The 12,267-nt window shown below is 49.0% G+C and overlaps 1 protein-coding gene across 1 annotated transcript in view; it reads right to left on the reverse strand.

Annotated features, from left to right (window-relative positions):
• The window catches only part of PDE3B (phosphodiesterase 3B), a 56,597-nt gene extending 44,826 nt beyond the window's left edge, over positions 1-11,771 (reverse strand). The window contains exon 1 of the mRNA XM_075280968.1: positions 10,879-11,771. Coding sequence (XP_075137069.1) covers positions 10,879-11,628 — 750 coding nt within the window. The 5' untranslated portion in view covers positions 11,629-11,771. The remainder of the gene's footprint in view (positions 1-10,878) is intronic.
• Positions 11,772-12,267: the final 496 nt, after the last annotated feature.

Raw genomic sequence — 12,267 nt, forward strand, 5'->3', positions numbered from 1 at the left:
GGGGGGGATTGAGCTGATGTGACCCTTGGCCTCAGTAGTGGCTCTGGGGCCCCCGGGATCACCACGGCGCAGACACTTGTCAGACACAGGAGCTGCAGTAGCCGAAGCCGCCGCTGACATCAATGCCGCTGACGTTTCAGTCTATTTGCCTTCAGTTGCTAGGATTCCATAATGCCCATTTACCTTGACGCTGCCGGAGAGTGGAACCTCTTTGATGCTAAAGGAAGGGGGGGACGTAGATGTGAACACGGCTCTGCGGCCCCGGCCCCACACTGCGAAAATAATACACAAACTTCACACGGCTGATTCTGGTGGTGCGGGGCCGGGCCCTGGACCCTGAGGGGGGCCCTAAAGGTCCTTATCATAAGATAGACCACGACTCTAAAGTCTAGGGGCCCCATTGCAGATTCTGCAGGGGTCCAGGAGCTTCACGTTACTTCTCTGGTCAGATCAATCACAGACCCCAATAACTTACCATTCCTACCATAACCTAAACGGCAAAGCTTCCACACCCTAAACAGCCTATAAATCAGTTATATTACACCCCCGTATCTGCTTTCCTATGCAATCTAACGGAGTGCCAGTCTACACTGTAGTTCTAGAATTCCATTCATGAATCAAAAAGTTCAGGATTAAAAGCGGAAGCGCCTAGTTTTAGATAAATCAGTGACCGTTCACACCTATGTGCCCCAAACTCAGCCCCAGGTATTTACCCCAGTAGGGCAGCGGCACAACCTGCCCTCAGCCGACCACCAGAAGGGGCATCAGGCGCTCCTCCATGTCACCGAATATAAAGGAAACTGTTATCTCTGGTACAGACGCTATCATGAGACCCGGCAGCGCTCGCAGGACCACGGGATATCCCAGAATAAACCCAGGGAGGAGGGGGCAGGGCAGAGGGGGCGCCTGCAACCAACATGGAGGCACCCGGGACCTGCTGAGGGTTATACTCCAGCGAAATACACAAGACGCAGGCGAGAACCCGACCTGTCCCAAACGACCAAGAGTCAGGAGCAGCCGCCGCACATCCACAGGATCAGGAGACGCTCAGGCGCGCCCCCCAAAGGTGACTGCACCCCGAGGAGCCCAGTGACAAACGCGCCAGACAAAGTAACAACAATAGTAACAATAATAATAATGATGATAATACTATAACAGTAACAATATCATATCAGTGATAACAATCGCAATATATAATAACACTACGTATCTGACGCCTGATCACAGGACGCTGCAATGATTGGTCCTTATAAAAGGTTCTTAAAGGGAAAGTGGCATCAGACATGTGACACAATTTTAAGGCTAAAGAGGTGTTAAGAAGTTTATATGAATTCTCCGTCAATATCTATATCCTGCAGTTCTCACACTGACCACTAATCCTAATACTAGTCCACCCCTTCCTGTTTTGTGCTCTATTCTGATCACAGGCAGATACTATCTATACAATAAGTAATGGTCACAGCTCCTCCTTATAGTGTATGACCTCTATACAGGCCACAGAGCATGCCCACTATGGTCCCCTATAGAAAGCAATGACTAATGTCAGACCATGTGACCCGCAACGTGCAGTGTCTGAGGAGCATCTGCCATAAGATATGTGTCCGTTATCACAGTATTGTATATTGCACACCTTTGGTATTCAGCCATTAGTGACTATCCCTGTCGTAACGCGAGGTGGAGGCACCGGATCTAATAATATCACAGAATAATGTAATAAATATAGAACTGGATTATAACCCAACATTTACATATTATACCGTGTAATACAGACTTGTTACTGAGCGCACAATATACACCGCGAGATACGTTATCACTGTGACCTCCATCCACCGCCCGGCTGTAGTGTTTATATCAGCGGAATTATCATATATCAATAACCGGTCAGTCTTTGTATTTCCATTCATGGATTTCTTATATTAACACTCAAGAATATTCAGGGTTTTATATTCCAGACTATCGAGGCAAGAAACTGCTGTAATACAGGAGAAGTAATGTAATGTCTGCACATAGTGACCAGCAGAATAGTGAGCGCAGCTCTGGAGTATAATACAGGATAAGTAATGTAATGTATGTACACAGTGACTGCACCAGCAGAATAGTGAGTGCAGCTCTGGAGTATAATACAGGATAAGTAATGTATGTACACAGTGACTGCACCAGCAGAATAGTGAGCGCAGCTCTGGGGTATAATACAGGATAAGTAATGTAATGTATATACACAGTGACTGTACCAGCAGAATAGTGAGCGCAGCTCTGGGGTATAATACAGGATAAGTAATGTAATGTATGTACACAGTGACTGCACCAGCAGAATAGTGAGCGCAGCTCTGGAGTATAATACAGGATAAGTAATGTAATGTATGTACACAGTGACTGTACCAGCAGAATAGTGAGCGCAGCTCTGGAGTATAATACAGGATAAGTAATGTAATGTATGTACACAGTGACTGTACCAGCAGAATAGTGAGCGCAGCTCTGGAGTATAATACAGGATAAGTAATGTAATGTATGTACACAGTGACTGCACCAGCAGAATAGTGAGCGCAGCTCTGGAGTATAATACAGGATAAGTAATGTAATGTATGTACACAGTGACTGCACCAGCAGAATAGTGAGCGCAGCTCTGGAGTATAATACAGGATAAGTAATGTAATGTATGTACACAGTGACTGCACCAGCAGAATAGTGAGCGCAGCTCTGGGGTATAATACAGGATAAGTAATGTAATGTATGTACACAGTGACTGCACCAGCAGAATAGTGAGCGCAGCTCTGGAGTATAATACAGGATAAGTAATGTAATGTATGTACACAGTGACTGCACCAGCAGAATATTGAGCGCAGCTCTGGAGTATAATACAGGATAAGTAATGTAATGTATGTACACAGTGACTGCACCAGCAGAATAGTGAGCGCAGCTCTGGGGTATAATACAGGATAAGTAATGTAATGTATGTACACAGTGACTGCACCAGCAGAATAGTGAGCGCAGCTCTGGAGTATAATACAGGATGTAAAGATTTTACAAAGTGACAAGTAATATTATACAGAGACGTCCAGTTTGGTTGTGTTTGGCGTCTCCTCCTTCCCCCAGGTCATTGCTTTATCTACAGATTGCTATTCCGGGCAGGAGGCCGCAGGTTTAGATTTGGCGATTCTCATTATTTGATGCTGTAATATAGAGATAAAGCTGCAGGATCAGGTAAATACAGAAAGTAATGAGACGTCTCGGGGGAGTCAGGAAGGAGCCGTCGCTGAAAGATCCGCACAGATGATACAACGCTGTGTCCGACAAGTCTCAAGTAACTACAGACTATCTGCAACTTAGACATTACATTTTACTTTGAAGAGAAAACACAAACTATTAGGTCATCCAGCTTTTCCAGGACCCTGAATGGCGAATTTAACCACATTATATACATCCACGGAAACCTGCACTGCTAGAGCTGTAACTGCAAAGATATTGGTAGCCACCCAGCTTTCCACGATGTCTGATCCACACTTTGACAGAAGAGAGTGAAGCTCAGACTTTGATCCAGTGGAATTTTGATGCAAACGGCTAAAAGTTCAGCAGACTCTCCTCTACATAGAAGAAGCTGCAGCCGCTGCGCTGACCGTCAGGCACAAGCAGCCCCGGCGCAGCCTGTAATTACCTGGGTTATAATTAGACAATAGTGTCATTAATACTAATTATAAAGGTTACTGGATATTATTATAAATTACAGCCTGGGGAACTATCTGCACCGGGAACGCCCAGTCATTAGGACAGCATGCACCCCGATTGATGGACTGCAATACCGGCCTCAGCCTGAGCAATCAAGGGTGGCGCTATAGAAAATCAGGTCACATAACAGGACAAAAACCTAACACAAGTCTAGCCCCAGTACTGATATATATGACTGATATCAGCCGCTCCTCATATAACACTCCAGTACTGATCTATATGACTGATATCAGCCGCTCCTCATATAACCCCCCAGTACTGATCTATATGACTGATATCAGCCGCTCCTCATATAACACTCCAGTACTGATCTATATGACTGATATCAGCCGCTCCTCATATAACGCTCCAGTACTGATCTATATGACTGATATCAGCCGCTCCTCATATAACGCTCCAGTACTGATCTATATGACTGATATCAGCCGCTCCTCATATAACACTCCAGTACTGATCTATATGACTGATATCAGCCGCTCCTCATATAACGCTCCAGTACTGATATATATGACTGATATCAGCTGCTCCTCATATAACCCCCCAGTACTGATCTATATGACTGATATCAGCTGCTCCTCATATAACCCCCCAGTACTGATCTATATGACTGATATCAGCCGCTCCTCATATAACGCTCCAGGACTGATATATATGACTGATATCAGCCGCTCCTCATATAACGCTCCAGGACTGATATATATGACTGATATCAGCCGCCTCTCATATAATGCTCCAGTACTGATATATATGACTGATATCAGCCGCTCCTCATATAACCCCCCAGTACTGATATATATGACTGATATCAGCCGCTCCTCATATAACCCTCCAGTACTGATATATATGACTGATATCAGCCGCTCCTCATATAACCCCCCAGTACTGATATATATGACTGATATCAGCCGCTCCTCATATAACCCTCCAGTACTGATATATATGACTGATATCAACGGCATCTCATATAACGCTCCATGATTGATATATATGACTGATATCAGCCGCTCCTCATATAACGCTCTAGTACTGATATATATGACTGATATCAGCCGCTCCTCATATAACGCTCCAGTACTGATATATATGACTGATATCAGCCGCTCCTCATATAACCCCCCAGTACTGATATATATGACCGATAGCAGCAGCTCCTCATATAACGCTCCAGTACTGATATAACCTGCAGACTGATAATGTTACTGTCCCTTTAATATATTTCGAGAATGTTTGTGTTTTTCGGTTCTTTAAACCCCTCCCTGCTAGTCATGTGACCTCTTCAGTCATTCCCTTTATTTGTCTCAGAGTAGTCACCAAGCTTTCTGAGACTCCAGAAGGGCAATATTCCTTGCAATGTCTAAATAAAAGAGGAGGGGGGGGGGGGGGAGGGAATCATCACAGATTATACAACTGTCTAGAAGCTTCGCAGGATCACTGGAAAGCTGGGTGACGACTCTCTGACAGTCGGTTGTACGATTATCGTTTATTTGCAGAAACGCACAGCGACAAAAACCCCCCCCCAAGGATTCAGAAGTCATGTGACCGGACAGCGAATAATAAAAACATCCCACGAAAAATCCAATAGGGAACAGAGGCCACAAACCCGCCATTACTGTGACCGCTCTGACCCTGCGCCCCAGGCCATGTGAACACAGTCCAAGCTTAACCCCTAGTGAGCCAGGCAGCAGACTCAGGCCAGGACTCCCCTACAGGAAAGGGTTAACAGGCAGTGACATCAGCGCAACGTTTCATGTGCAACAAAAAGTAAACAAATACAAAACAGCGCCGCTCGCCAATCTTGTTTTACTAGACGCTTCACCGCAAGCAGCGAAGAAATTCCACACTGACTGCCTGAAGAAACACCAGAGAGGATCCGACGGGGACAAGACAGAGAACACACCATAGTGGAGCCACACCTGCTCATCCTGAGCCGCCTGCTTCATGTACAGAAACTACAGAACAGTACAAAGTCATATCACACAAAGGAGACAAAGAGACCGAACATAGAGACAGGTGTCAGAGGGATCAGGAACTGCAGCGCCCCCCGGGATTACAGGGGTCAGCGTGGTCAGAAATGTATGTACACAGTGACTGCACCAGCAGAATAGTGAGCGCAGCTCTGGAGTATAATACAGGATAAGTAATGTAATGTATGTACACAGTGACTGCACCAGCAGAATAGTGAGCGCAGCTCTGGAGTATAATACAGGATAAGTAATGTAATGTATGTACACAGTGACTGCACCAGCAGAATAGTGAGCGTAGCTCTGGAGTATAATACAGGATCAGTAATGTAATGTATGTACACAGTGACTGTACCAGCAGAATAGTGAGCGCAGCTCTGGAGTATAATACAGGATCAGTAATGTAATGTATGTACACAGTGACTGCACCGGCAGAATAGTGAGCGCAGCTCTGGAGTATAATACAGGATCAGTAATGTAATGTATGTACACAGTGACTGTACCAGCAGAATAGTGAGCGCAGCTCTGGAGTATAATACAGGATAAGTAATGTATGTACACAGTGACTGCACCAGCAGAATAGTGAGCGCAGCTCTGGAGTATAATACAGGATAAGTAATGTAATGTATGTACACAGTGACTGCACCAGCAGAATAGTGAGCGCAGCTCTGGAGTATAATACAGGATAAGTAATGTAATGTATGTACACAGTGACTGCACCAGCAGAATAGTGAGCGCAGTTCTGGAGTATAATACAGGATAAGTAATGTAATGTATGTACACAGTGACTGTACCAGCAGAATAGTGAGCGCAGCTCTGGAGTATAATACAGGATAAGTAATGTAATGTATGTACACAGTGACTGTACCAGCAGAATAGTGAGCGCAGCTCTGGAGTATAATAAGGGGGTTACAGTCTATAACATTACAGAGGACGCTCTTACTATAGACAGGCCGGATAATGAATATAGATAACTCTGCAGGTTCTCCCTCAGTGATATAAATACATGATCTGTCCTTTATTCTCTTACATCACACAGCACAGTAACCCGGCGGACAAGAATGTCAGATATGGGAAGTTGAGTAACCTCCTCTGTTGTTCACATAGCGGCCATACTGCTGTTACCCAACTTTCCCAGGAACAGAAGCAATTCTGGACTAGAATCGACAACTCAATGACACAGAACTGGAAACAATCCTCATTCAGGTTCTTCATTATCTACGTTATATAAGCGTCACCGCCATTAGCACCGCGACAATCCATTCGCATCGGTCACAATTTACACAAAAGCCATGAATAGGAACAAAACTCACAACAGGAGATAAAGAGCGACGATCGCACCGCTGAGGGTCTGCTCCAATGACGTCCAGACAATGTATCAGACTGAAGTCTATAACCAGTCACTGACAGCAAGCAGAGATCTTGTTAGCAATGAAGCGCCGCTTACACGGAATACGTGCACCCATTCGCTGCCATCATACGTGAACAATATTACCGGTCTAACCTCCGCACCATGGCTGATCGGAAACGGAGCACAAGGACGAGTCGGGGGTCGGCCGGGCAAACAATACGGTTATAGCCAGTTATAGTTACAACCAGCTCACACTTAACCCCTTATCTCCCACCCCCTTCAGTTCTGCCCCCTACAGGCATCTCCCCGACACTGCACAACTCCGACCTCACATAGGGTAAAAAGGAGAAAGGTCAAAAAATGTACAACCTGATCTCGGGGGCGACCCCTGTATTCAACAGGTGGCAAACGTATCAGACCTGGAGATGTCATTGCCTGGGCCCGGGCACCAGGATGGAAAATTACACCCGCCACATACTGGCACAGGTTACGAGTATATCTCACAGCACAAAACTGGCACAAGTACTGGCATCCCCAGCCCGAGCGAGGAGCAGAACAGGGGACGTCAGACCTTCGGGGCAGAGAACGGTCCTAGAATCTGATAAATTCCCTCCATATGCCTCATGGCTGGTCTGTGGGTCATCTATGATGGCGCCCGGCGCTCATACACAAGCTCCTGGGTCCGAGCCCTGGGACATACCCATATACAGCTCCACAGTCTAGGTTTGCTCCCTGTGTCTCATCAATCTGGGGTGGGGGGGGGGGTTAACATTGAACATACAAAGGCAGTGGGGGAATTTTCGAGTTTTCAGGGGGCTGCGTTAAAGTTTAATATTAACCCTTTACTGCACCATTATGATCCCGATACAAGCAGGGGAAGTGTTAAACATCCTATAATGTGATGTAATCAAGCCCATCATCTCTATAAGAGCGTATCAATTCTTCTATATAATAACGACTCTGCAATAATGGCTGCCGAGGGGCGGGGCTTAACTCTTGCTTAACTGTGTCGTAGTCACATAAGAGATGCCAGAACGGCGCGGTTCCTCCATAGTTTGATCTATAAAAGTCAAGAAAAGTCGCCCAACTATTCAAAATACGGTAAAAGTTGCGCCAAAGTTGTATCACATGTGAAGAACGTTCAGAATTCAATCTACCGAAGTCGGCGTCTTCATGAGGCAATAAAGACGAGGGCAGGGAGGACGACCCACCGTACTGGTGACATTTATCTGCGAAATTCTGCAGGGTTCGCCGTTACTGCGTTCTCCTGAGCGCGGAATCGTGCTCGCAGCTTAAAGACGTCCTGAGAAAGCACGAAGGCTCCAGATTTATCCAAAAGAATCAGCGAACCACAACAAACACCTCGTAAGCCGTGAGAGAACGCAGAGCCGGGCGCAGGACGCAGAGCGGGAGGAGGAGGAGGAGGAGGAATACTCTGCAGTGTTTATCAGCAGCTGCTGGTTAAATATTGATCAGACGCTCTGCACTTAAGGGTCCATTTTCCCTGCTGTGGTTAATGGAGGGACGTGAGGATTTATGCAACGGACTAATTGGAAAGAGAATCCATAACAAAGGAGGAAAGAGAAGAAAAATCACAAACCTCCGGCGGCCTCCAGACCGGACGGAGCGCGGCTTGTAAAAGTGGCCGATATCAGTCACACGGTGAAGGGTCTCATGGGGGGGAGGGGTGGGGGGTACAACACTTCCTGTCACTCATCTCACTGATAACATTACAATTGGCTTTTTCCTGCTCTGATGTGGCTGATAACAGGGAGCAATAGATTGTATTCACCTGCCAACAAGTCTCCCTGATGTGGCTGATAACAGAGAGTGAAATCCTGTGGACGGCTTATCGCTGGGGTCAGAGGGGCGTGCAGATTTTTGCAGTGGGGTAGACCGGACTGAGCAGATGTAACAAATGCAGAACTATAAGTAATGTCCACCATGACACTACGGATCTGCTCAACTCCCATCATACGGCCAGAGATCGCCACCGTCCTGCGACTTCTTCACTAACGTTAGATGTAGTCGCACTGCAACCCCCAAACACGCTGTCGCCACGACTTCTAGTCTCAAGAGGATCTGCTCGATTTTTTCGCGAATCAGAGTCGCGGCCTCCGCGTGCTCAGAGGTCGCAATGTGTCTCTTCTCATTATCACGAGTGAAGAAGTTGCAGGACAACATGGCGATCCCGACTAATCCCATTACCACAGCTGACCCTGGGGTGAAGTTTTCTGATTCCAACCACTCCGTGTTACGTCCGAATATTCGGAACCAACGCCAGTGTGCCATTTTACTCCACAAAGACCAAGCGCTTGTACGGAGCAGGAGGTGCATCCATATTGTTAGCGCTTGATGGTTCCATCAGTAAATATCCACCCCAGGATCGCCGTCATGTGACATCACCACAATATTTCAACTCCGATAAAATCTAGAAGACATAAAGGTTAATGGGAAGGACGTGGCGAGAATAAGGAGAAGGCGGCAAAAGCGAATCACGTGACCGCGGCGCAGAGACAGAACCAACAACACGTTACTGTGACATCACACATTAGGACCTGGTCAAAGCAGGTGACATCACGGGGTAGCAACAGACCTCGGTGACATCACAGGGTAGAAGCAGAGATTGGTGACGTCACAGGGTACAAGCTGAACGCGGTGACATCACGGGGTAGCAACAGACCTCGGTGACATCACAGAGTAGAAGCAGAGCGCGGTGACATCACAGGGAAGAAACAGAGCGCGGTGACATCACAAGGTAGAAGCAGAGCGCGGTGACATCACAAGGTAGAAGCAGAGCGCGGTGACATCACAGGGTAGAAGCAGAGCAGAGTGACATCACAGGGTAGAAGCAGAGCGCGGTGACATCATAGGGTAGAAGCAGAGCAGGGTGACATCACAGTGTAGAAGCAGAGCGCGGTGACATCACAGGGTAGAAGCAGAGCGCGGTGACATCACAGGGTAGAAGCAGAGCAGGGTGACATCACAGGGTAGAAGCAGAGCGCGGTGACATCACAGGGTAGAAGCAGAGCGCGGTGACATCACAGGGTAGAAGCAGAGCGCGGTGACATCACAGGGTAGAAGCAGAGCGCGGTGACATCACAGGGTAGAAGCAGAGCGCGGTGACATCACAGGGTAGAAGCAGAGCGCGGTGACATCATAGGGTAGAAGCAGAGCAGGGTGACATCACAGGGTAGAAGCAGAGCGCGGTGACATCATAGGGTAGAAGCAGAGTGCGGTGACATCACAGGGTAGAAGCAGAGCAGGGTGACATCACAGGGTAGAAGCAGAGCAGGGTGACATCACAGGGTAGAAGCAGAGCGCGGTGACATCACAGGGTAGAAGCAGAGCGCGGTGACATCACAGGGTAGAAGCAGAGTGCGGTGACATCACAGGGTAGAAGCAGAGCAGGGTGACATCACAGGGTAGAAGCAGAGCAGGGTGACATCACAGGGTAGAAGCAGAGTGTGGTGACATCACAGGGTAGAAGCAGAGCGCGGTGACATCATAGGGTAGAAGCAGAGTGCGGTGACATCACAGGGTAGAAGCAGAGCAGGGTGACATCACAGGGTAGAAGCAGAGTGCGGTGACATCACAGGGTAGAAGCAGAGCAGGGTGACATCACAGGGTAGAAGCAGAGCGCGGTGACATCATAGGGTAGAAGCAGAGCAGGGTGACATCACAGGGTAGCTGTAAGTTAAGAGTTAACTCTTCATGCTCCGGCCCCCTGAACTTCTACAAAGTATCAAAACAAAAAGTTACAGCTGCAAAGTGTCACAAAGTGTCAGAAGTGACCGGAAAAACTTTTGTGTCCCCCTCCCCCAGGCAGCAGCTCCCCCTCACCTGCTCCCGGGAGATGCACGGAAGGGACGGTCTCCGGGACATCTTGCCGCTGCCGTAGTAACTGGCCGCCGACGTCTCCCCCAGGGACACACAGCTGGAGCGCCGCCGCGGCCTGATCACCGGCACCTTGTCCTCCAGCATGGCCGCCGAGCTCCTCGGTACCGCCGCCTCTCGGATGTGGAAGCCGTTACTGAAGCCCAGAGCCAGCAGGGAGCCGGCCAGCCCGACCAGGCAGCCGCCCAGGGCTCTCACCGCATGGGGCAGGGCGCTGAGGCTGCTCCGGGACACCAGCCACACCAGGCCGGAGAAGAGCAGCAGCAGGACGGCATGCCGCAGCCGGAGCCCTCGCCACAAGCTCAGCAGCCCCACGGACAGCAGCACCAACAGCAGCCGCAGCTCATCCCCGGCGCCCGGCGGCAGCAGCACATCCCCGCAGCAGCAGCACAGCGGCAGGGCCAGCAGCCACAGCGCCCCGGAGCCCCCCGACTGCGCCCGGGCCAGGGAGCAGCTCAGGAAGAAGAAGGCGCAGCCCAAGCTGAAGAGCGGGCTCAGGGCGTGCAGCAGGCAGTGAGCCCAGCCGACCCCGCTGGCCAGCACCGAGCAGCCGGCCGCCAGCAGCGCCCCAAACCCGCACAGCAGCCGGGGCCGCAGCCGGGCCAGGGCGCAGAGGAGGCGGCGGTGCGGGGGGTCCGGCGGCAGCGGGGTGACACAGCTCCGCACATAGCCATTCCGGTCCGGGCTCTCCTTCATGCTGGGAGCTCAGCCTGCAGCCCGCGGGTAACCTCATGTCCCGCTGCCCATGCTGCGCCCAGCGCCCCCGGATCCCGTGTGTGCGACCAGCCCAGAAGTCAGCGCTCCCCTCCAGACCGGAGCCACAACTCTCTGCCGCCTCCCAGCTCCAGCCCGCTGTCATACAGGCGTCCCCTCCTCCAGTCTATAATACTACACCACCCCTCCTGCAAAGTCCTAAAAGTGCCCCCTCCTGCAGGCCGGGGTGGAATAACTAATAATACTGCCCCCTCCTATAGTACTGGAGTGTAATAACTAATAATACTGCCCCCTCCTATAGTACTGGAGTGTAATAACTAATAATACTGCCCCCTCCTATAATACTGGAGTGTAATAACTAATAATACTGCCGCTCCTATAGTACTGGAGTGTAATAACTAATAATACTGCCCCCTCCTATAGTACTGGAGTGTAATAACTAATAATACTGCCCCTCCTATAGTACTGGAGTGTAATAACTAATAATACTTCCCCTCCTATAGTACTGGAGTGTAATAACTAATAATACTGCCCCCTCCTATAATACTGGAGTGTAATAACTAATAATACTGCCCCTCCTATAATACTGGAGTGTAATAACTAATAATACTGCCCCTCCTA

The sequence above is a fragment of the Leptodactylus fuscus genome, chromosome 7, assembly GCF_031893055.1.
Source record: "Leptodactylus fuscus isolate aLepFus1 chromosome 7, aLepFus1.hap2, whole genome shotgun sequence".
NCBI classification, from domain to species: domain Eukaryota; kingdom Metazoa; phylum Chordata; class Amphibia; order Anura; family Leptodactylidae; genus Leptodactylus; species Leptodactylus fuscus.